This window comes from Calliphora vicina, chromosome 4 (genome assembly GCF_958450345.1).
Source record: "Calliphora vicina chromosome 4, idCalVici1.1, whole genome shotgun sequence".
NCBI classification, from domain to species: Eukaryota; Metazoa; Arthropoda; class Insecta; order Diptera; family Calliphoridae; genus Calliphora; species Calliphora vicina.
Window position 1 is genome coordinate 112,511,290 of NC_088783.1, and position 25,056 is coordinate 112,536,345.

Here is a 25,056-nt window from a genome sequence, read left to right on the forward strand (position 1 = left end):
TACTTTTTTCTTATTAATCAAGTTTTGACATCTGCACATTTTTTCATTCCTATAAGCAAAAAACAGTGAGACGGTCGTACAAACTCTGGAAGTTTCTTAAGAAAAGTGTATTAAAATATATTAAATTAACTTAAAAAAATAAAAGAATAAAAACCATTTAATAATGGCTTCCATAAGTTTGTTAAATCCAAAAGCTGAGTTTGCTCGGGCTGCCCAGGCTTTGGCCATTAACATTTCTGCTGCCAAGGGTTTGCAAGATGTTATGCGTACCAATTTGGGACCCAAAGGAACAATGAAAATGTAAGTTTAACTGTAATTTCTAGCATAAAAGAGTTTAGAGATTGTGTTTTAAAAAGCTGGTAAAGGATTTTTGGCTGTTTTGGAAGCATCTGTGTTAGGAAACATCACGGGGTGTCGGCATTTTTTTATAGTGTGTAAAAATGAGGTTAGTTTGAAGTATTTGTATGTGTCATCGAATGCAGTAATTGAACAGTGTTGGAAAGTGAAAACATTTGGGTTATTAAGTAGAGTTTAAAGTGGGTAGATGAAAAATTTTGGGAAAGTAAGGAAATTTTAAATTTTTTAATTATTTAGTAGCTTAAACATGTTGTTTATGATGTTTGTTTGTTTTTGTATTTAATATCTTTAAAATAAATACTAAAATGTGTTTATAATTATTGAAAATTACACCATATGTTGTTTAGTTTTTAAATTCTTGGAGTTGCCAATATTTGTTAATTTTGAAACATGGTGGTTTTTAATTTATTGGGCACATTTAGCCTGTGAATTGTTTAATATTGATTACAATTTGCTATAAACATTGTGCCAGATTAAAATGTTTAATTTAATTTGAAAATGGCTTTAAAAATTCAAGGCCAACTTTCGGAACCATTAAACGTTAGATTTGTATATAGTTTTTATAAGACTTGTGGAAATAGTGGGAAGTAAAGATTTCAAAGAAAAAGAATTTCCATTTTCTTGTTCTTAATATATATTTATGCACAATTGCCATTGGATATTCTTAATTTTAATAAGTATTTTTCCAATTTTATTTAAAATTGTGCTACATAAAATGTTTAATTAACTCTGAAGGTGATAGAAACATTATCATTATTCGTATAAATTAAACAACATTCAAGTTTTATAGGACTTTTGTAGAAATAGGGGAAAGTAAAGGTTTCAATCTAAACGTAATTTTTGTTTTTGCACAACTGCCATTGGATATTCTTTGAATTTGAATAAGAATTTTTCCAATTTTATTTAAAATTGTGCTACATAAAATGTTTAATTAACTCTGAAGGTGGTAGAAAAATTATCATTATTCGTATACATTAAACAACATTCAAGTTTTTTAAGCCATTTAAAGAAATGTTGAAAATTGAAGGTAAACAAGTAAAGAATTTCTATTTTTGCATAATTGCCATTGGATATTCTTTGAATTTTAATAAGAATTTTTCCAATTTTATTTAAAATTGTGCTACATAAAATGTTTAATTAACTCTGAAGGTGATAGAAATATTATCATTATTCGTATCCTTTAAACAATAAACACAAATTATAGCAAAAGTTAGATGTAAGCGCATATAGCCTGTAAATTGTTGTAATAATCTAATAATTTATTATAAATGTTGCGCTATAAAAATGTTTGGTTAATTTAATTTGAATATGACATTCCAATACATTGTCATTTTTCGGAACCATTAATCTACAAGATTTTTGAATTGAATTTTGTTTTAGAAGATAAAGGTATAGGAAATTTTTTATTTGTTAAGATTTTTGACTTATTTTAGTCATAATATTGATTTGTTATTTGCGCATATAGCCTGTAAATTGTTGTAATAATCTAATAATTTATTATAAATGTTGCGCTATACAAATGTTGGGTTAATTTAATTTGAATATGACATTCCAATACATTGTCATTTTTCGGAACCATTAATCAACAAGTTTTATAACAATTATTATAAATTAGGGTTTTCAATTTTTCGTATTCAATTTAAATACATTTTCATAAAATTTTTACTCATGGTCAATACTGGCATTTATTAACATGTATTGCAGCAAATGTCAATCTTATGTTATCTGCAGTGACCCCCTTGACAAATATTCATCATAACAATAACCCCCTGTCTATACCTGATAAATTTTTATCATGATAACCGTCAAAATCGTTGTCATGATAAAAAATTATTCAGTATAGTCCCCATTTATTAGTATTATTGATTCGTTATGACAAAATTGTTAGTGCTTTTTCACAGACAACTTTGTCTTGACAACAAATGTCATTAATTGTTATAATAAATATTTGTCAAGTATAGACAGGGGGTTACCCCTGTTACTTGACAAATATTTATTATAACAATTAATGACGTTTGTTGTCAAGACAAAGTTGTCTTTGGAAAAGCATTAATAAATGGAGACTATACTGGATTATTTGTTATCATAACAACGATTTTGACGTTTATCATGATACAAATTTATCAGGTATAGACAGGGGGTTATGTATTTTAAATTGTGTATTAACATAAATAAGTATTCCCATAACCTTAACAAAGGTAAAGCAATATTGTTCCGTTATTCTGCCGGCGTTATTGCTTTATTGCCAACACATTTATTGCTAGTCTAGTCAGGGGTTAATGGATTTTTTAGCGCATTTTTAGTTTGTAAATTATTGTATAACTTTAAAAGTTTATTTAAAAAATAGCGCTATAAAAATATGGGTTAATTTAATTTGAATATGGTTGATAAACTATTCACCAATGTTTGGAACCATTAACCTACAAATAAAGCTATCAATATTTGATTTATTTTTCTAGTTGCACATATAGCCTGTAAATTGTTGTAGTAATGAATGTGGTCTTAACAAAATTACCATTATTCGGAACCATTAAGCCATAAATTTTAATCAATTTCTAGTAAAATATTTTCTATTGAAATCTTGGTTTTCTAGAAGAATACTTGTTCTTTAGGAATTGCACATATAGCCTGTAAATTGTTGTAATAATCTAATAATTTATTATAAATGTTGTGCTATATTAAAAATATTAATTTAATTTGAATGTGGCCTTAACAAAAATGATCATTATTCGGAACCATTAAGCTATAAATATTAACAAATTTCTTGAACATCCTTATCGCGAATTAATATTTCACATGACATATTCCCATTCATCGTTCATCAACTTTGATCACGTGAAAAAATGTTCCATGTTGTGAAAATTTTAGATGAAATTTTATAAATAATAAACAGCTGTTACGAACAAAATCAACTATTGTGAATGATAAGTTAGTGGGAAATCACGATAGCAATTTTCCCTTTAAGGAAAATGAATATTTTATGGGAACATAGATTTCACATGTTATTGGTTAAAGGGGTGATAGAATTTTGGATATCATGATCTCAATTTAATAGCTGGATAAACTTGTAATGCTAATAAAATTCTTTAGGTATTGCACATATAGCCTGTAAATTGTTGTAATAATCTAATGATTTATTATAAATGTTGTGCTATATTAAAAAGATTAATTTAATTTGAATGTGGCCTTAACAAACATGACCATTATTCGAATCGATTAAGCAATAAATACCAAGTCTGGAGAGAAACTGGAGAAAAAAAAAATTGGTGGAAAAATAAATTTTAATTAAAAAAATTTGGTAAAAATAAAATTTTGCTAAAAACATATTTTGGATAAAAATGTTTTTGGAGAAAAAAATAGATTTAAATTAAAAAAAAAAATTTTGCGGAAAAATTGTGAAAAAATAGATTTTAATTAAATGTTTTTTTACAAAAATTTTTGGGGGAAAAAAATAAAAACTTATATGAAGTGTATAATAATAATCAGCTGTTTAACTGACTCCACCTTATATGCTGTAAGATTCCGGAACTCTACGAACCAATCCTGGTGTAGTAGGACGCATTGCAGGGTGCCCTAAGCAATTTGGCCAAAGTTGGATGCAAAGGCAACCAGAAAACTAATTATGTTGGATAGGAAAAGTCTCAGGGCGTTAGTAGAAGTGATAATTGGAGTCTTCAAATCATTAAAAAATCCCCAAACAGTTTTCAGCTCACTAAACATCTAAATTATTTAAAAATTCCACCTTTACATCAATAATAACAAAAAAAAAATCTTTCATTTCCCTCTTTTTGCAGGTTGGTTTCTGGCGCTGGCGATATTAAAATCACCAAGGACGGTAATGTTTTGTTGCATGAAATGCAAATTCAACATCCTACCGCCTCTATGATTGCTCGTGCCAGTACCGCTCAAGATGATTCGACTGGTGATGGTACCACCTCCACCGTTCTCTTGATTGGTGAGCTCCTCAAGCAAGCCGATATCTTTTTGGCTGAAGGTCTGCATCCCCGCATTGTCACCGAGGGTTTCGAGAAGGCCCGCGAACAGGCTTTGTCTGTTTTGGAGACCATGAAAGTGCCCATTGAGGTGAACAAGAAGAGTTTGACTGAGGTGGCCAATACCAGTTTGAAGACTAAGGTCCATGCTGGTTTGGCTGAACTCCTCACCGATGTCTGTGTGGATGCTGTGTTGGCTATACGTCATGATGATAAGCCTGCTGATTTGCATATGATTGAAATTATGGAAATGCAACACAAGACCTCTACTGATACCTCTTTGATTAAGGGTTTGGTTTTGGATCACGGTGCCAGACATCCTGATATGCCTAAGCGTTTGGAAAATGCTTACATTTTGACATGCAATGTCTCTTTGGAATACGAGAAGTCTGAAGTCAATTCGGGCTTCTTCTACAAGACCGCCGAAGAACGTGAGAAGTTTGTTAAGGCCGAACGTGATTTCATCGATCAGAGAGTTAAGAAAATCATTGAATTGAAACATAAAGTGTGTGATGGCACTGAAAAATCGTTCGTCGTCATTAACCAAAAGGGTATTGACCCCATGTCTTTGGATGCTTTGGCCAAGGAAGGTATTATGGCTTTGCGTCGTGCTAAGCGCCGTAATATGGAACGTTTGTCTTTGGCTTGCGGTGGCATTGCCATGAACTCTTTCGATGATTTGGAAGAATCTCATTTGGGTTATGCTGGTGCTGTTTATGAGCACACCTTGGGCGAAAACAAATATACTTTCGTGGAGGAATGCAAAAATCCCCAATCGGTTACCATACTCGTCAAGGGCCCCAACAAACACACTATTGTGCAAATCAAAGATGCCATCAGAGACGGTTTGAGAGCCATCAACAATGCCATTAACGATAAGGCTGTTATTCCTGGTGCTGCTGCCTTTGAGGTTAGAGCCTTCAATCATCTAATGAAATACAAGGACACCGTCAAGGGTAAGGTACGTTTGGGCATCCAAGCTTTTGCTGAAGCTTTGTTGGTTATACCCAAGAATTTGGCCATAAACAGTGGCTACGATGCCCAAGACACTATTGTTAAGTTGACTGAAGAAGATCGCCTCAATCCCGATCCTGTGGGTTTGGATTTGTCCACCGGTGAAGCCATGAAACCGGTCGATTTGGGTGTTTATGATAACTACAACGTTAAGAAACAAATATTGAATTCCTGCTCGGTTATTGCCAGCAATCTTTTGCTGGTCGATGAGGTTATGCGCGCTGGCATGACCAGTCTTAAGGGTTAGTTTTCCCCCTGGGTTTGGAAAACTTTCTCAAGTATTGAATTGAAATAAAAAACACCCGCTTATCTAACATTTTTACTTTATTTTTCTTTTCTTGGTATTTAACCATGTTCCATATGTCTCATTATTTGCTAATTTGTTTTTCCATGTGTGTATACTTTTAAGACATTTTCTATTGATTTATTTAAAAATGCACTTTGAAAATAAGAAACAAAAACCTAAGGTTTGAAAACAAAAACACTCAACGCTAATCTATTAACCATTTTTTTTGAAATTTATCTAAAAAAAATAATAAAATGAAATCAAGCATTTAAAGGTGAAGTTTGGCAAAATAATTATCTGAAAAGAAGAAAAGGGTGGGTTGAAACTCCAAATCAAAGCAATCATTTTTTAAACTCAATAAAAAAAACGTGCAATTTTAAAATAGAATTGAAGAGGCTTGCTTAACCCAATGTCTCCACGTAGCAATATTTATTGCTGCAATTGTCAAATTTGGTTGCGTCCACAAAATTTCTTATGAAATGAAAGAAATTAGTGGAAAAATCCAACACAAAATATAACCAAAATACACCTATGTGTTTCATACAACTTCTCGCGTTTATTTGTGATGAAGCAATTTTAAGTTTTCTCCACTTAAAGCAATCGCTCTTCTGCAGTTCTGGCAACATTTTAGCTTATCAATAAAAATTGCTACGTGGAGACGTATGATATAGAAACAATCTGGCAAGCACCAATCATATAAGGTGGTGGCAACAACATATCTTAGGAAATGTCAACAAACAGAAATGAAAAATTTAAAAAATATGTATTAAAACTAGTATGTACTAAATAGTGTGAATATTTGAGTAGTGGCGGTTTAGTTATTTAAGTAAAAACTAAGTATTTTAATAAGGGCGATATTGAAATATAAAAACTGTCAGCAAAACAAAAAAACAGCTGTTGACTAACTCCACCTTATATGAATCATCTTGTTCTTTGCTTTGTTTACATTGCAATTTTATGAGACACCCTGTTTAGCAAAAAAAAAACTAACAAAAAAAAAAAATCAGCTGCAATTTAGTTTTACCGTAAACTTTGTCGGAAATGGATAGTTATCCAAAAAACTTGGTCGATCAGTATTTAAAAACATCTACAAAACTTAAGAAAATCGAAAAAGCAGTGTTCAAGTAAGTATAACAAGATTGAAGAGTATTTTAGAACAAAAAAAAAAATAATTATTTTCTGCTTTGAACAGACGTTTCGGACCGAATGTCTCCGAGGTATTGGATGACTATGGCCGCTTGGCCATAAAATTTGAAGAAGCTGGCATCTACCAATATGCCGCCATGTGTCAGCTGGGTGTGGCAAAGTGTGAAAACTATTTACAAAACTCCATGGCCGAGTGTCAGGCTTTGCTAAAAGCAGCACGATTATTTTTAAAGGCCCACGAAGAAATGGAGTCTTTGCTGTTGAGATCTAATCGTGACGAGTATAGGGAAACGGCATTGCATTGTTTTACCCAGGCTGTGGAGAAATGTCCTGATGATAGTGTTATTAAGGCAGCCATTATACGCGAAATGACTCCTTTACAGCCTCACTATGAGGTGACTAGTACTTTTAACTCGCCGGCTCATCGTATATACGAGCTAGAATTGGCTACTGAACAGTGTTTAAAGAATCACGACTATCTCAAGGCTTTACAGCAGCTAGATGATATTGTGGATAATATTTATGAGCGTAAAAAGCAACATCTCTATCAAGAGGTTTTGGCTAGAGTGGAAATCCTCAGAGTTTTACTATTGGTGGCCCTAACATTGCCACCGGCACGCCAGACACCAGCTCACATCAAGCTTATAGAGTTCTATGCTCAATTGGCTGAGTTTCAAGCTGAAGAAACGCTTGTGCCCAGTCCTAACCATTCACCAGTGCATGAGGTACACTCATTTGCCTCCTGGCGTCCCGGTTCATATTTAACACAATTTCAAAAATTTGCTTTGGCTGAGATTATTTTAGCCTGGCATTTGAATAAGCCGCGTGATTTAAAAGTAGCTTTACAAGAATTTCGTCATAATTTTATATCTTTGTCGGAACCGCAAAGATTTCTTATAAATAGTATTATACAGAAAGTCGATAAGAAGTGTTGAGAGACATGGCAAGATGATGATTAAAACAAAAAGGTTAAGCATTATTTGTTAATTAATTACTTGGAAGAATATTACTAATTTACATTCCATTCCTTTGTTTTTTTTTTATTTAGGTTTAAGTCAAGTAACACAAGATTTTTTAGCAAGATACATTAATAAAAAAAATACAGTTTCAAAAAGTAACAAGATTTTAAGGTAAGATTTTCAATTATTTACTTTTAAAAATTAATTTTGAAATAGTTAATTATTTTATATAAGAATTTAACTATTAATCAGTTGTTGTTCTCAATAAGAAAAGCTGCAATATTCTGTCAAATAACGTTTTCGTTTTTAAATGAAATTCACATATTTCGTTGTTTTGTAAATCGAATCTACATAATCTACAAACCTATTTCATTGTACAAAATCGTGCGATATGCAGAACTTTAATTTGTTAATTATTTGTTTATAAAATCACTCGATTTACAGAACAGAAATTTAAATATTTACAATTTATATAACTAACAAATTAGAACAATTCCCCCCCAAAAAAAATGTATTAACGGCTCGTATTTTAATGGGAAATAAATTCCTGTGTTTATTGAGAACAATATTTAATTGTGCTTTAGTTTTGAACTCAAACATCACTTTCCACTTTTATAATTACTCATGATTATATATTTAAAAAAGTTAATTATAAATTAAAATTATCTTAATTAAAAAAAATTTCACTTCGATATCATAGATTTTCCAGTAAATCACTTTTAAAAATTCCTTTTCTACACAAATCTTAATGTTGATCTAAATGATTGAACTTCTTGCGTAATTTTTCACGTCTTTCCTTCTTAACATTACGCCATGGCTTTTCGGTAGGCTCTTGTTGAACTATAGAGCCATCAGAGAGAACTCTAATATGGGGAAAATGTGTGCGACCCTTGACATGGGCGGCACCAGTTTGTTGGACGAAGAATTGATTATCCAATTCCTTGGAGGAAGTGTTTCTATTGATCTATAATAGAAAATAAAGAAATTTGAAATATAAATGAATTCATTAAGAAAATTTGTAAATTACCCTCATGGCTCTTTGCTGCTGATCGGGTAGAGATTTTTCCTCTACGATTTTACGTGTTCTTTCGGGAAATTGATGATATTCTTCTTGATCCACGGTAGGTGGAGCTACACAATATAACAGTTTACCATTGACATAATCCTTTAATACATAACGGGCCGAGCGAGATTGATCCGGTTGACCATTTGAGGTCATGAAGCCACGATTGTCTTAAATAAAAACAACAAATTAATAATACAATTTCTTGGGGAAATTTCCATAAAACTTACAGCCATAGGCCAATAAAAGTTCTTCTGAATGGGGACATCTATTGGGATCTTCACCCTCTATGGGTTTGGTTATAATAATGCCATATTTATCCTCTAAAATGTGTCTGGGAATGCGGCAACATAAAAGATTTACAGGGGGCACATGATCACGCATCTAAAATGTTTGAATTATTATAAAAAAATGTTATGAATTTAATAAATTTTGTAATAAATACCTGATCTATGGGCAATATACCATTCAATATCATGTCGGCTTTGGTTAAAACAAAACTGGGCATTACTAAACCGGGACAATCACACAGCAATAGATCTTGATCCAAAAACAAAGTCTGGAAATGTTTAGTTTTACCCGGTGTGGCTGATACAGAAACCTTTTTCTCTATCATTAAAGCATTTATGGTACTACTTTTGCCCACATTGGGATAACCCACCAGGCCAATAGTAGTAACTTTGTCTGTATAGGTAGGGCCTTGATAAACGTTCTTAAACATTGCTATAAGTTCTTCGCGTGACAACAATTTTGCACTATTTTTAAGAAATTGGGCTTCTGCCTTTTCTTCTTGGGGTGTGGGCAGTTTCTTTTCAATTTGTTGCAGTTTATCTTCTAGCTGATCTAATGTATTGTTTATATCATTGGCCGCCTGTTTAAGTTCTTTCAGAGAAATATCCTCGGCGTGTTTTTCCTCTTCCACTTCCTCGTCACTGGTTTCTGATTTATTTTTCACATCTTCAATTTCTTCATCCTCATTTTCCTTTTGTTTCTGTAATTTAATCTCTGTTTTGACAGGCTTTTCTTCTTTGCTTTCTGCTTCATTTTTCAATTCTTCGGTAGCCAAAGAAGCCGAGAAAAATGCAGTCCTTATGCCCTGAGCATCAAAATACTCGGCCCAATATTGCCTTTGTTTATCTGTTAGCAAATCGGATTTGTTAACCAAAATCATATTCATTTTATTGGGATTAACTTCCTTCACATATTTCTCCAAATCATCATTTCTAAACAGCAAAGGATTACGGGCATCCACAATTTGCACCACCACATCAGATCTCTCCACGACACGCCACAACTGGCGCCAAAATTCCAAATTCTTCTCATAAGGAGTCATTATTATATCTTCATCTTCTTGCAACAAAGCCAAATTACGTCTCCAGTCCAAGAAACTTTCTCGTTCAGCCCTTTGCAAGTCCTCGGCTGAAGTCTCGGCGGTCCATTTGGGTCTGCGAGGAATTTTCAGCAAATCTTTATTGTCTTTATGCTTTTTCTCTATAGTCAATTGTTCTTTGCGTGACAATAGACCCACACCCTGTTTGGGATTGATAAAAGCAATATTCAGTTTCTCAGCCTGGAACTCGGTGCCAGCCAATTCGGCTGTCCTCAAAAATTCTTGAAAAGAAGATTCCTCAGTAACGGAACTTAAGTTTAAACGACCCCAATCATAACCATCTTGGATTTCGGTGGTATGTAACTATTATAAATTAGAAAACATAGAATTATTTAAATTTTTTTGTAATAAAATTAAGATATTTTCTCACCATAGAATCATTGTCCACTTTCCTTCTGGGCGTATGACCAAAACGATCTTTTATCAAAGTACGCCCTAAATTATTGCCTCCTTTACCTTTCTTACTCATTTTTATTTAATTTCTTAGTGAAATTCTTTAGTTTTTCTAAATTTTCTTAATAAATTCTTGCAATTTCAACACGTGCACTGCACTCAATGAAAACAATTATCAAAACAATGCCCAGCTGTCACAATAAATCATTCACAATAGCGTTTTGTGGAAGAGAGCTGCCATATGTTTGCTAAGGTTGCCATATATTCGCTTAAGGTTGCCATATGTGTGATATTGTTGCAAGCGGTTACTTTTGGAGTAACGCTTCATTTGTTAATTTTTAACGGTAATTTTTGAATATTTTAAGGGTTACCTTTAGAGTAGCGATAAATTTGGTTATTTTTGAAATTATTAAAGGGTTTTGTGTATTTTATATACATTTATAGGGTTGTTTTAGAATATTATATGGTTTTGTACAAGTTTTAGTTAAAATTTAGGTTATGTAGGGGGTTTATATTTTTTATAAACTAAATTTTAAGAAAATTATGGAAAAGTGCATAAAAAAAAATTTTTCAATAGCTTGAGAAACGCCTAAGATTTTTTTGTAGATAAATAAAACGCATTTTTATTTTTAATAATATATTTTTTTCTTTATTACGGTCTTTTTTTTCTTAATAATTGTGTATAATTTGTTTTACACGATGTTTTTGTTTGTTTTGCCTACAAAATAAAGAATAAACTTAAACTTAAAAATGAAATATGGCGTTGTTAAATAGTGTTGATTTTTTAAATATATTTTTCACCATATAATGTGAATATATGTATTGTATATGCTTTTTTGGGATGAGTATATAAGTAAATTGTATATAAACATGACATATAAATATTTGTTTTATTACTATATAAATATCGAGAGAGAGAGAGAGAGAGAGAGAGACAAAGAAATATAGTTAGAGTGAAGAGACACATACAACATTTATATCACTAGGATTATTAAGTATAAATTTTAAATAACAAAAAAATTAAATTGTAAATAATAAAGCTTATAGAATACGAGAAGACTTAAAAGCCTGTTTTATATAGTTACTTAAGCATTTAAGTATGAGTATTTTTGTTTTAAATAAAGTAATTTTAATAATTTACAAAAAGAATATTAAAAAGTAGTTTTTAAATAAAGTATTTTGTTGAAAATTTCTTAACTGATTTGCTGTTTAGCTTTTGTTTTGAGATTTTTGGTTTAAGTTTTAAATTTAAGCCAAGTTTTGTGGTTTAATTATTGTTTTAAATAAATAGGAATCTTAAAGTGATTGTTTTAAAAGGTTTTTTTGTAGTTATGCTATTTTTTTATAATAATTATTATGTTTTTTTTTAATATTTGGAATACAAATTGTTTGTTCTTTGGATGTTTTTTAATTTATTTGATTTTTGTTCTTGTGTTTATTACTACCTGATTTTTTTTTGTCTAAATTCAGCATTTTTTGTTTTATAAATTTTTATTTGATTTTTTTTTTTATTTTTTTTTTGGTAATTTTGTAAATTTATCAAAAAATTTTTTGTTTTTGTTAAATATTACTAATAATGCTTAAAATAATATTATTGTTAGAAAATCGTTTTTATAAATTTTATTATATAATTTCGTTCTGTGCGTTGTTTTTTAATTTTAATTTTTTTTTAAATAAAAAATACTAATCTTTGGTTGATAATGAAACAAGTAAAATTAAAAATTTAACAAATAAAAGATTCACAAATTTTGAAAAGCTCTAAGTTTAAATTTTTAAAGAAAATTTTAAATGTTAAAACTATTTTCGATATATTGAAGTATTTTTAAACAAAACATAAAGTTTAACTTTACAAAATCCTTAACATTCAGTTATTTATTATTTTAGCATTTTGCTATTTTTACAAAAAAATAAACTAAAGCCTACTTTTTTGGTGCTTTGCCTTGGTTTAGTTTAAATTTTTTCTCTTACTTAATTATGCTTTACAACATTTCTTAAATTTTATAAAAAATGAGCTGGTTTTCACATTTTTACGTAAAAAACGTTTGTTTAACTTCATAAATGCAGTTATCGGCAACTTTTAGCTGATATTTCTGCAGTATGGCATCATCATGTTCATTACACAAACGTTTGACATTAAGCAGTGATGACAATTATGCTTTTTTTAAACGCTTAAACTTTTTGTTTGCTGCAACGTTTTAATATTCCTGCTCTTAGGCCTCGTTTGCACTACACAAATTGATAGGTAGACAGATATGAAGCAACAAGATGAAAATTGCGTTTAAATTTGCAAACATATAAAATTTAAACAAATATTTAACAACTTAATATACAATAATTAAAATAATTTAAACTAAAAGTAGAAGTCCTTTATAAACATAATTGGGAAAATATTAAAATATTTTTAATAATACAAAATTTTCTCATGTTGTTAAAATTGTAACAAATATTTTGCGAAGAAACTTGATATTTTGTTAAGTGCCCAAAGCATAAACAGATATTTGTGACAAATTGAGGTTATGTTTGAAAAATATTAGGTTATGTTGAAAAAATTTGTATAATCGTTAAAATTGTGGTAAAGCAAACTACAATAATAGTGTAAAATAAACGTTAAAGTGTGTAGAATTGTTTAAAGTCATTGCTTTAGCTTTTACATTGTGATGAATTTGGTTTATGTCGAAAGAAAAGTAAGGTTAGATTTGGAAAAATTTTGAAATCTTATAGAATTGGGTAAATTGGTTTTATACACAAAAAGCTTTTCCACAATTGTTTAAAATCTGTTAGAAAATTGTTTTTAAAGTTTATGAAATTGGCTTTGTTTAACATTTTTAATATTTTTAAAAAATTTAGGCAAAATCTATCTATAAAAGCGCAATATAGTTACAAATCTAGTATTTTTAAAAAACTTAATAGAGTTTTTAAAAAAACTTTACCAAATATTGAGCTTTTTCAAAAATTTGTTCTAAGATTTATTAAAAATCAGAAGCTATACAAATTGGAGAAATTTTCCTTATGATATTTTTACAATTTAAAATATTATGAAATAATTAAGGACTTCTTAAGACAAAAATTTTAAAATTATATATTTGGTTGGGTTAAAAACAAAATGTTTGGGACAAATACTCAAAATTTTAAGTAAAATATTTAAATAATTAAAATTATTCAAATAAAATTGATATTTTAAATATTTTAAAATAAATTATTACTATCTAAAACCTTGAAATCTATTTTTCAAGCAAATAAGATTATTTTTGGGCTTTTTAAAAATAAATTTTATGGAAATACCTTGTAAAGTTAAAGATTTTTTTTAAAAAAAGTAGTAAAATTAATCATATCCCTCTATTCTGTAAATAGAAACTGGCAAACGGATGATTTACTTATTTTACTTTCGAGTAAACAAACTTGTTTCAGTCTACAAAATCGTGCAGTTTTTAAAAATCGCTTGTTTTTTAAATCACTCGATTTACAGAACAGGTGGCTAGATTTGTTTAATTCACAATAATAGTTGTAATTCGCATGCTTCTTTTTCTTGCACATGTCATGTTATTCACTTGCAACTGATAGCCCAAATGATGTAAACACAACAAATGTTGTAAACAAAGTATATTTTGAGGTTAAAAAGCACCAACATTATAACATATGCATACTTTACGGCGTTCACATGAAATCTTTAAATCTCTAGAACTTTTTGAAAATATTATTACTTGAAATCTATTAAAATCTTAATTTCTGCACAATTTGTGAAATAATATAAAATATAAAATAAATTATATAGAAATTATAATATAAAAAACAATTTTCTTGATTTTTTTTAGTTTTAGTTTTTAAAGTTTAAATGCTAATTTTAAGTTCTAGTTTTGTTTTTCAAAGTTTTTGTTTAATCACTGGGTTTTGTCTTTAAATATTTACACTAACTTATTTATAATAATATTTTGTTATATAAAAATTAGTTTTTTTTGTTTAAACCTAAATCGTAATACATATATAATTTTTTGCCTATTCTTCTAGGCATTTCATAATTTTTAAAGTCTCTTTAAATTTTCTGCTAATGAGTATTTATTTACAATTTCTAAATTTGTTTGTTTCACTGGCCTATTTAATACGCTGATGATCGGGGGTACTTTTCAAAATATCGGGCTGATGAGGATGATGCAAATGATGACTTTGACTGTGCATAGAGTTCATGGTGCCCTGATGGGAACCAGCCTGAGAACGTGTACCGCCACCGCCTATGGTACCCATACGTTCATGGTCGCCGGTACTATAGTGAGAGGAACTTAAAGTATGTGAATGATTTGAATTAAGGGTATGGGTGGCATGTGAATTCAGGGTATTGTGGGCAGTAGTAGTGGCATTGGTGGACATGCCGGCCATGGTATTGCCACACAAGGTGCCGCCCACGGTATTAGTGCCGGTGCCGACAGCAGGTCTGGTTCTTAAAGATCTATGCGAGCCATTGCGTGTTAGGGAATTCATATGTGGTGTGCCGGGCACTGTATGGCCCAAAGCATTCATATAGTCGGCTATTAGTAAAGTAATTTCCAAAATCTTGGGCTTTGACATGGCAAATAGTAGTTTTTGTTCTTGGGTCACACAGGAGGCCAAAGTATCTTCATTGGACACTACCAGCATAAAATCATCTTGACAGCCACCAAATGTCATGACACTGGTATAAGGATATCTGGCTATGGGAGCCATGGATGACAATTCCAAAACATTTAAAGCATCTTCTGATACCGCCAACCAGGCCATGGCTTGATCCGAGTGCCGGGGCTTAGCCTGGAACAAACTAGCACCAAAATATGGCCATTTGCGGCAGCAAGTCAAATATATGCGCACGCAATCCAAAGTACTGCGTCCCTTTAATAAAATCCATTTGGTTATAAGCAACTCCTGTATCTCCTTCAACTGATCCGGATTCAAAGCGTCTCTATAGCGATAGGGATAGAATTTATCTAAAGCCTTGATGCCTACATTAGTGGTGGCACTTTTAGACTTTTCATGCGAATAATCACCCATATCGATTTGAGCCATTAGCGAGGCTAATTCCAAAGCCAAATCCCTTGACAAAGGAAATCTGCCCTGAACAATTTGATTGTTGGTTTGATAGCATAACAGCAATCTTTCTTTGTCCGTTTCAAATTTCACGGTATGTTTCCAATATAAACGATTTTTATAGGTTAGTTGAATGACGCGAGTATTTTCAAATTTACCCGAACCCTTTTCCCGCAAGGCAGTCTCCCATTTGGAAATAACATCACACAATTTAGCCAAGGGATCGAGATAATGTTCCAAATCCTTTTCTATGGGATCATCACTGAAGAGACAAAAACCATTGGAAGAGTCTCTAGTGCCAATTTCATGAGCCAAAGTACTTTGGAATTCCTCAATTGTGGTGGAGCCATCAAAGGAGACAACCTAAAATGATAAATAATATAAATATAGTTATAGTATTGATTATGTTTGCATTAAATATTAAATTCGTAAAAAACGTTAAAAACTATAAAACATTTTTGATATGGCAGCTTTATAAAACTAGAAGCTTAATCATTCACAATAGTGCATGACAATTCAAAATAGCGAATGACAATTCAAAAGCAAACGTTATTTTTGTTGTAAATTTCCTTATTTACTTTTAAATAAAGAAAAATTTTATTTTGTTCATAAAAATGGTTTAAAATGTTAATTTTTCCCATTAAAATAAACAAAAATAATATAATTTAGTGATTATTAAGTAATTTGAAACTGTTTTTTTAAATTACAAAGTGAAAGTGAAATGACAAGGAGTTACAAATTGCAATTAAAGAAAATTTTAATTTTGTTCATAAAAATGGTTTAAAATGTTAATTTTTCCAATTAAAATAAACAAAAATAATATAATTTAGTGATTATTAAGTAATTAAAATTCCAAAGTGAAAGTGAAATGACAAGGAGTTACAAATCAAAAATGTTTCGAGTTTTTAAGAATTCTGGGAAAGCTAAACACAGTTGGTAAGTAATTTAAGTATAAACAGCTTACCTGGTATGTGGTATTCATCATATGCACGGGTATGGCATGGGGCAGTGAGTGGTGATAAGGATTCTTGAGCAATATAGACAAAACTTCCATGCGTGAGGGTTTAGTTTCTCGGCCACCATTCTTTAAGGTTCTTTCCAAAGCACGCTCACAATAGGCGGCATATTTACCGGTCTCCGTTTTCGAATCAGCATTGCGTGATAAATGTAATTTTAAATACCACAATAAGCGGCTGGATTTGGGTACAAATAAGGATACGGCCAATGACAACAGCTGCCAACCCTGGACAAAAGAATAGGCAGGTGGATTGGATTTGCAGTCTATAATGGGTGGAGGTACAGGTGCCTAGAAAGAAAAAACATTAAATTTATAAAGAAATTTATGGGGAAGGGGTTTGTTTGTTATATTAAAGAATTAAAGAGAAAAAAACATGCTAATTCCAAACAATCTCTGTTGCAATACCTGTAAGGAGGTGGGTGAACTGCCATTTGCTTGAGCATTACCACTTTGTTGAGTATCACAGGCAAATAAACTTTGCGTGGCACATAATAGTAGTTGCTGTAAATTTGTTTGTTTTTTTTTTTTATAGATATTTTGACGCGCATTTCAATATTTTCGATTCGGAAAAATATAAGAAAAAAGATACAAAAAAATAGGCCAAAAAGAAAAAAATGGATAAAAAGTGCATTAAATTTGTTTGTTGGTTGAAAACTTTTTTTCTTAAAATTTTGAGTATGAATTTTTGTACAGTGTTGAGTTTTAATTGGATAAAACATATATTTATAAGATATTTATTGTAGTTTTGGGCATTTCTGGACGTTTATAACAAACTCAATTTTAGTTTTTAATAAAAAAGCGCCAAAATTAAAACAGAAATTAAAAGTTTAAATTAAATAAATAATTGAAACTCAGAAAAATAATGCACTGAAAAAGAAAAAACACTAAATACAAGAGAAAATTTTTTTTTTTAAAGAAATTAATTAAATATTTAGTTATATGTTTTAAATCTTTTTAATATAATGCAAAAATATATAATTTATTATATAAATATACATAGAAATTATGCAATATTATGATTTAATTATGAAATTTGTATAGTTTTTGATTTTTTACTAAGAAAAGTTTTGAAATTTACAGCAATTACATGTATGTACGTGTGGTTTTTTGTATATTTTTAATAATTATAGATAAACAAATCCTTAAAACATGTCTTGAAATTGAAGAAACAAAATGTGGTAAAGACAAGTGTAAACAGCAATTTTGTAGAAGTGTTTTTTATAAAAATATTTTTAAAACTACCAAATAAGAGTATTATATTCGGCTGAGCCGAATTTTGTTTACCCACCATCAATGTGTAACAATAAAATATTTATTTGATATAGGTATTACGCCATTTCTTGTAAATCCCCAATTTTTGAGTCATACACCCAATAGATTTGTCCTTCAGATATTTCATGAAACTACTAGAAGATGGCACTGTGTATAAAAATAGTAACAGCAAGTTGCTGAGGATTTAGTGTATGGCAGAGGCTATTTTAGTTAACATTAACTATCAGCGCAATTATGAATAAAAAATTCCGAGGGAGTTTTTTCGCCGGGAGTTTTTTCCCATTGAATTTGAATAGGGAAAATGAGAAAAGGGAAAAAAACTCCCGTTGAAATTGTATTCATAATTGGGCTGTATATTACCAGTGTTGCTTTTAAAGTGTATATTAATAGAGAGTGACTGTTGTGTAGATTTTAAAAAAGTGTAAAATAAACCAACGTTTTTAAAAGGTAAAAACGTAACAATATTCATGACTGCTCAAACAGTACTTCCGGGCTCCTTTCGTTTAGACAGACAGAGATATGAACATAACTAAATCTCCTTAGAATCTTATGTGGACCCAGGATCTATATACTTTTTGGTTCTACGACCAATATTTCGATATACCCCCAACTTTTTTGATAATGGGTATTAAAACTTAAAGCTAAATACGAAATATTATTAATAAGTCTTACAAAATCTTAATAATTCAACAACATTTAAAACAAATTTGTTTATTATCTTTGAATTTTTTTGTTATTGGAAGATTTATTACACTTATTATAATATTTGTTGTTGATTATAAGAACATTTATCAAAAAAATCTTAGCTACTGCCTGCAGTGATGTTAAATATTTTTTTCAATATTTCAAAAAATTTTTAATACTTAACCTCAAATTTTAAATAGTTTCAGGATGTATTTTTTTATCTTTCACCCCCATTTTCTCAATCTCTGATTATTTTTTATCGCGACGATAAACTGACAGTTCTCATACAAAAAAAAATATTAATTGAAGGTTTATCGTTACGAAAAACGATAACCAGATATTGAGAAAATGGGGGTCAATGATGTAAAGTTTGGTATTAGATATTGAAAGTTAGTTTTGTTCATTTTTGTTTTTTATTTGCTGATATTAACACTATTTTAAACAAATTAACATTACTGCAGTATATTTTGTTATTAAATATCTTATAGAATTTTTCTTTAGAATAAAATTAGTATAAAATATGGTTATTATATTAACATGCATTTCTAAGCTACTTTTTATTTATAAAAAATATTAAATTTAAATTAAACATACAACATTCATAATATAATTACTAATTAGGCAGATTTTAAAAGCTATTCAAAAGCTCCACATCAAATAAAAGCAAGGCCAAGTTTATAAAAATAATTTAAATTTTAAGAATTTAAAATAAAGTTTCTTTAGAGAACTTTGCTTTGTTTATAAAGCAAAGTTTCTTTAGAAAATTTAGAAAACTTTGCTCTGTTTATAGAGCAAAGTTTCTTTAGAAAACTTTGCTTTGTTTATAGAGCAAAGTTTCTTTAGAAAATTCGCTCTGTTTATAGAGCGAAGTTTCTTTAGAAAACTTTGCTTTGTTTATAGAGCAAAGTTTCTTTAGAAAATTTGCTCTGATAATACAGAGCGAATTACTTTATAGACAGAGCAAATTTTCTAAAGAAAATTTGCTCTGTCTATAAAGTAAAGTTTCTTTAGAAAACTTTGCTCTGTTTATAGAGCAGAGTTTCTTTGGAAAATTCGCTCTGTTTATAGAGCAAAGTTTCTTTAGAAAATTCGCTCTGTTTATAGAGCAAAGTTTCTTTAGAAAATTAGCTCTGTTTATAGAGCGAAGATTCTTTAGAAAACTTTGCTCTGTTTATAGAGCGAAGATTCTTTAGAAAACTTTGCTCTGTTTATAGAGCAAAGTTTCTTTAGAAAATTCGCTCTGTTTATAGAGCAAAGTTTCTTTAGAAAATTCGCTCTGTTTATAGAGCAGAGTTTCTTTAGAAAATTCGCTCTGTTTATAGAGCAGAGTTTCTTTAGAAAATTCGCTCTGTTTATGGAGCAGTTTCTTTAGAAAACTTTGCTCTGCTTATAGAGCAAAGTTTCTTTAGAAAATTCGCTGTTCATAGATCAAAGTTTCTTTATTTAGAAAATTCGCTCTGTTTATAGAGCAGAGTTTCTTTAGAAAATTTGCTCTGTTTATAGAGCAAAGTTTCTTTAGAGAACTCTGTTTATAGAGCAAAGTTTCTTTAGAAAATTTGCTCTGTTTATAGAGCAAAGTTTCTTTAGAGAACTTTGCTTTGTTTATAGAGCAAAGTTTCTTTAGAAAATTTGCTCTGTTTATAGAGCGAAGTTTCTTTAGAAAATTTGCTCTGTTTATAGAGCGAAGTTTCTTTAGAAAATTTGCTCTGTTTATAGAGCGAAGTTTCTTTAGAAAATTTGCTCTGTTTATAGAGAGAAGTTTCTTTAGAAAATTTGCTCTGTTTATAGAGCGAAGTTTCTTTAGAAAATTTGCTCTGTTTATAAAGAGAAGTTTCTTTAGAAAATTTGCTCTGTTTATAGAGAGAAGTTTCTTTAGAAAATTTGCTCTGTTTATTGAGCAAAGTTTCTTTAGAAAATTTGCTCTGTTTATAGAGCAAGTTTCTTTAGAAAATTTGCTCTGTTTATAGAGCCAAGTTTCTTTAGAAAATTTGCTCTGTTTATAGAGCCAAGTTTCTTTAGAAAATTCGCTCTGTTTATATAGCAAAGTTTCTTTAGAAAATTCGCTCTGTTTATAGAGCCAAGTTTCTTTAGAAAATTCGCTCTGTTTATAGAGCAAAGTTTCTTTAGAAAATTCGTTCTGTTTCTAGAGCAAAGTTTCTTTAGAAAATTCGCTCTGTTTATAGAGCAAAGTTTCTTTGGAAAATTAGCTCTGCTTATAGGCGATATTTCTTTAGAAATTTCGCTCTATTTATAGAGCAAAGTTTCTTTAGAAAATTTGCTCTGTCTATAAAGCAAAGTTTCTTTAGAAAATTCGCTCTGTTTATAGAGCAAAGTTTCTTTAGAAAATTCGCTCTGTTTATAGAGCAAAGTTTCTTTAGAAAATTTGCTCTGTTTATAGAGCAAAGTTTCTTTAGAAAATTCGCTCTGTTTATAGAGCAAAGTTTCTTTAGAAAATTTGCTCTGTTTATAGAGCAAAGTTTCTTTAGAAAATTTGCTCTGTTTATAGAGCAAAGTTTCTTTAGAAAATTTGCTCTGTTTATAGAGCAAAGTTTCTTTAGAAAATTTGCTCTGTTTATAGAGCAAAGTTTCTTTAGAAAATTCGTTCTGTTTATAGAGCAAAGTTTCTTTAGAAAATTCGCTCTGTTTATAGAGCAAAGTTTCTTTAGAAAATTCGCTCTGTTTATAGAGCAAAGTTTCTTTAGAAAATTCGCTCTGTTTATAGAGCAAAGTTTCTTTAGAAAATTCGCTCTGTTTATAGAGCAAAGTTTCTTTAGAAAATTTGCTCTGTTTATAGAGCAAAGTTTCTTTAGAAAATTCGTTCTGTTTATAGAGCAAAGTTTCTTTAGAAAATTCGCTCTGTTTATAGAGCAAAGTTTCTTTAGAAAATTCGCTCTGTTTATAGAGCAAAGTTTCTTTAGAAAATTCGCTCTGTTTATAGAGCAAAGTTTCTTTAGAAAAATCGCTCTGTTTATAGAGCAAAGTTTCTTTAGAAAATTCGCTCTGTTTATAGAGCAAAGTTTCTTTAGAAAATTCGCTCTGTTTATAGAGCAAAGTTTCTTTAGAAAATTCGCTCTGTTTATAGAGCGAAGTTTCTTTAGAGAACTTTGCTTTGTTTATAGAGCGAAGTTTCTTTAGAAAATTCGCTGTTCATAGAGCAAAGTTTCTTTATAGACCTTTGCTCTGTTTATAGAGCAAAGTTTCTTTAGAAAATTCGCTGTTCATAGAGCAAAGTTTCTTTAGAAAATTCGCTCTATTTATAGAGCAAAGTTTCTTTAGAAAATTCGTTCTGTTTCTAGAGCAAAGTTTCTTTAGAAAATTCGCTCTGTTTATAGAGCAAAGTTTCTTTGGAAAATTAGCTCTGCTTATAGGCGATATTTCTTTAGAAATTTCGCTCTATTTATAGAGCAAAGTTTCTTTAGAAAATTTGCTCTGTCTATAAAGCAAAGTTTCTTTAGAAAATTCGCTCTGTTTATAGAGCAAAGTTTCTTTAGAAAATTCGCTCTGTTTATAGAGCAAAGTTTCTTTAGAAAATTCGCTCTGTTTATAGAGCAAAGTTTCTTTAGAAAATTTGCTCTGTTTATAGAGCAAAGTTTCTTTAGAAAATTCGCTCTGTTTATAGAGCAAAGTTTCTTTAGAAAATTTGCTCTGTTTATAGAGCAAAGTTTCTTTAGAAAATTTGCTCTGTTTATAGAGCAAAGTTTCTTTAGAAAATTTGCTCTGTTTATAGAGCAAAGTTTCTTTAGAAAATTTGCTCTGTTTATAGAGCAAAGTTTCTTTAGAAAATTCGTTCTGTTTATAGAGCAAAGTTTCTTTAGAAAATTCGCTCTGTTTATAGAGCAAAGTTTCTTTAGAAAATTCGCTCTGTTTATAGAGCAAAGTTTCTTTAGAAAATTCGCTCTGTTTATAGAGCAAAGTTTCTTTAGAAAATTCGCTCTGTTTATAGAGCAAAGTTTCTTTAGAAAATTTGCTCTGTTTATAGAGCAAAGTTTCTTTAGAAAATTCGTTCTGTTTATAGAGCAAAGTTTCTTTAGAAAATTCGCTCTGTTTATAGAGCAAAGTTTCTTTAGAAAATTCGCTCTGTTTATAGAGCAAAGTTTCTTTAGAAAATTCGCTCTGTTTATAGAGCAAAGTTTCTTTAGAAAAATCGCTCTGTTTATAGAGCAAAGTTTCTTTAGAAAATTCGCTCTGTTTATAGAGCAAAGTTTCTTTAGAAAATTCGCTCTGTTTATAGAGCAAAGTTTCTTTAGAAAATTCGCTCTGTTTATAGAGCGAAGTTTCTTTAGAGAACTTTGCTTTGTTTATAGAGCGAAGTTTCTTTAGAAAATTCGCTGTTCATAGAGCAAAGTTTCTTTATAGACCTTTGCTCTGTTTATAGAGCAAAGTTTCTTTAGAAAATTCGCTGTTCATAGAGCAAAGTTTCTTTAGAAAATTCGCTCTATTTATAGAGCAAAGTTTCTTTAGAAAATTCGCTCTATTTATAGAGCAAAGTTTCTTTAGAAAATTCGCTCTGTTTATAGAGCAAAGTTTCTTTAGAAAATTCGCTCTGTTTATAGAGCAGAGTTTCTTTAGAAAATTCGCTCTGTTTATAGAGCAAAGTTTCTTTAGAAAATGTCTGAAGTTTCTGTAGACAATTTGGTCTGTTTCTGTATAACATTTCGTCAGTTTCTGTCTAAAGTTGCTTTGAACAATTTACTCAGTTTCCGTGAAAGGTTTCTTTGGAAAATATCTGCAGATTCTGTCTAAAGTTTCTTTAGAAAATTTGGTCAGTTTCTATCTTAAAGTATCATTAGAAATCCTCAGTTACTTAATCCTTTATACAGCCTTCCAAAGGATCTTGAAGATGTTTTGTAGTTGCTTTAATTCTTTTGCATTGTGTCGAAAGAGGAGCTCTTTTAGTTACATTTACTTGAGTAACAACTCTTCCAAAATATTTACATTTTGTATGGTTTGCTTACACAAAGAGAGAGAGAGTCTGTCATTTCTATGCTCTCTTTTTTGTTTTGCTATATCACTAAAGATCCTCTAAAAGATCTGTTTTTAATAATAATAATAATAATGATTAGTGTGTTAAGAGTTAAAACTAAAGGAACTAAAACTAAAACTCTAAATTCAACTAAAGACAAAACTAAATGAAATGAAACAAAAAAGCACTTTGCAACTTAAAAAACTTACGCGCGTTTGCTTGCCCAGTTTCTTGTTTACCTGGACGCCAACACTGAGTTTTTGGCCCGTATGCCTAGAGGTCTGTTTAATCAATATACAAATCATTTCCGATTGCAACTCGGGCATATCCAAACAATGTTGCAAAGCATTTTGGGCCAACACCACATGATAGTCAATGCCGGGCTGATTGACGGCCACCGACATGAACAGTTGGATGCTCTAAAGAGGAGGAGGAGAAGGAGAATTTAGATGTTTAAAGAGTTTTAAGGAGTTTTAAAAGAAAATATTGTACCTTAAACAGTTTAATGGCCTCTGGATGCATGACTTCGGTATGTAATGTGGTTAAGGGAGCGGATATAGTATCTTTGGTATGCAGCAAAATGGGATGACGCCAAATAACACAGTCTGTTTGAGGAAAATATAATAAATATCAATATTTCAAGAGTTTTTTGGTTTGTTATTAAGACTTACTAGGATCTCCATCGGTTTCCATTAGTTTTTGCACCAATTGCTCGTATTGGGAGCCAGCACTGGGTCCTCCACCCGATACCACTGTTAAATGATACAACCAATTATCACGCTCTGCCTTGCCGGGCAATATTAAATAGGTGGGGCCCTGATGGGCCGGATATATGGCCACCGTCAAATGAGCCTGGCTTTGGGGATCTTCTCTTTCCTCGGAATCGGAATCAGAAACATGTTCCACCTCCTCTACCCTGGCATCACGCATATTTATCTGACCTAAAGGATTCTGCTTTGAGTTTAGCACCAAAAATAATGGAAAATTATAGTTTGCTTTGAAAAATATATCCAAAAAAATCAAAATACTTACAGTTTCATTGGGGGCCTTGAAATATAAAAACATTTTGCCCAACAAAACACACCAACATTTCTTGGCATGACCATTCTTGACCTTGGTCACCCAACCCTGTAAGGTAGGCTTTTGATCGTCTCGGCTCAACAGCAATTTGGTGGCATTTCTTCTTTGCACATTTTGCAAAACCCTGATCCAATCATCCATGGTGGCATTGGAATCAGCCGTCAAATAGTATACTTTTTTACCCGTATCAATTTCAAATGTGGAGGCTCCCTCCGCTTTATTAATGCGACACACTTCATCCAGCAAAATTTGGCCCTGGGGCTTGCGATTTACATCATGCTGGCTCTTCCAGTAGGTGAGAGAGCCGTTCTTTAAAACAAACCAACGTTTGCGCCAGGTCTTCAATTTGCCACCCAGCTTAGCCAAATGGCCAGCCTAAGAAAAACA

General features: G+C 30.6%; 4 protein-coding genes across 13 annotated transcripts in view; 2 read left to right on the plus strand and 2 right to left on the minus strand.

Moving 5' to 3' along the window:
- Nucleotides 1-34: 34 nt before the first annotated feature.
- Nucleotides 35-5,922, plus strand: CCT6 (chaperonin containing TCP1 subunit 6). Its single transcript, XM_065506797.1, has 2 exons — nucleotides 35-300; nucleotides 4,152-5,922. The coding sequence occupies exons 1-2, from the start codon at nucleotides 164-166 to the stop codon at nucleotides 5,608-5,610; spliced, it is 1,596 nt and encodes a 531-aa protein (XP_065362869.1). The 5' UTR covers nucleotides 35-163; the 3' UTR covers nucleotides 5,611-5,922.
- A 726-nt stretch (nucleotides 5,923-6,648) lies between these two features.
- Nucleotides 6,649-7,916, plus strand: Hap40 (Huntingtin-associated protein 40 kDa). The gene is made up of 3 exons (XM_065506988.1): nucleotides 6,649-6,773; nucleotides 6,842-7,763; nucleotides 7,844-7,916. Exons 1-2 carry the CDS (start codon nucleotides 6,691-6,693, stop codon nucleotides 7,728-7,730), a joined length of 972 nt encoding a protein of 323 aa, XP_065363060.1. The 5' UTR covers nucleotides 6,649-6,690; the 3' UTR covers nucleotides 7,731-7,763; nucleotides 7,844-7,916.
- A 441-nt stretch (nucleotides 7,917-8,357) lies between these two features.
- Nucleotides 8,358-10,776, minus strand: Ns3 (nucleostemin 3). The gene is made up of 5 exons (XM_065508576.1): nucleotides 10,578-10,776; nucleotides 9,263-10,510; nucleotides 9,048-9,201; nucleotides 8,782-8,987; nucleotides 8,358-8,718 (listed from the first exon to the last, which is right to left on the minus strand). The coding sequence occupies exons 1-5, from the start codon at nucleotides 10,674-10,676 to the stop codon at nucleotides 8,500-8,502; spliced, it is 1,926 nt and encodes a 641-aa protein (XP_065364648.1). The 5' UTR covers nucleotides 10,677-10,776; the 3' UTR covers nucleotides 8,358-8,499.
- Nucleotides 10,777-14,444: 3,668 nt separating this feature from the next.
- Nucleotides 14,445-25,056, minus strand: part of LOC135956281 (uncharacterized protein CG43867) — a 354,041-nt gene continuing 343,429 nt past the window's right edge. For 3 of the 10 annotated variants that reach the window (XM_065506715.1, XM_065506719.1, XM_065506720.1), the window contains 6 exons: nucleotides 24,622-25,044; nucleotides 24,261-24,543; nucleotides 24,082-24,194; nucleotides 23,799-24,008; nucleotides 16,617-16,958; nucleotides 14,447-16,015 (listed from right to left, as the gene is read on the minus strand). In XM_065506715.1, coding sequence (XP_065362787.1) covers nucleotides 14,690-16,015; nucleotides 16,617-16,958; nucleotides 23,799-24,008; nucleotides 24,082-24,194; nucleotides 24,261-24,543; nucleotides 24,622-25,044 — 2,697 coding nt within the window. In that variant the 3' untranslated portion in view covers nucleotides 14,447-14,689. Of the gene's footprint in view, nucleotides 16,016-16,616; nucleotides 16,959-17,075; nucleotides 17,172-23,798; nucleotides 24,009-24,081; nucleotides 24,195-24,260; nucleotides 24,544-24,621; nucleotides 25,045-25,056 lie in introns of all 10 variants that reach the window. The other 7 variants (XM_065506718.1, XM_065506712.1, XM_065506716.1 and 4 more) reach the window with 5 other exon arrangements.

Excerpts from the sequence above, each read along its gene's own strand:
- Ns3 (XM_065508576.1), bottom strand. The coding sequence starts at position 10,676 with ATGAGTAAGAAAGGTAAAGGAGGCAATAATTTAGGGCGTACTTTGATA. Across the intron at positions 10,511-10,577 it reads AAGTGGACAATGATTCTATG|TTACATACCACCGAAATCCA; the intron begins GTGAGAAAATAT and ends AATTTATAATAG. Across the intron at positions 8,719-8,781 it reads AGCAGCAAAGAGCCATGAGG|ATCAATAGAAACACTTCCTC; the intron begins GTAATTTACAAA and ends TTTCTATTATAG.
- CCT6 (XM_065506797.1), top strand. The coding sequence starts at position 164 with ATGGCTTCCATAAGTTTGTTAAATCCAAAAGCTGAGTTTGCTCGGGCT. Across the intron at positions 301-4,151 it reads CCCAAAGGAACAATGAAAAT|GTTGGTTTCTGGCGCTGGCG; the intron begins GTAAGTTTAACT and ends CTCTTTTTGCAG.
- Hap40 (XM_065506988.1), top strand. The coding sequence starts at position 6,691 with ATGGATAGTTATCCAAAAAACTTGGTCGATCAGTATTTAAAAACATCT. Across the intron at positions 6,774-6,841 it reads ATCGAAAAAGCAGTGTTCAA|ACGTTTCGGACCGAATGTCT; the intron begins GTAAGTATAACA and ends TGCTTTGAACAG.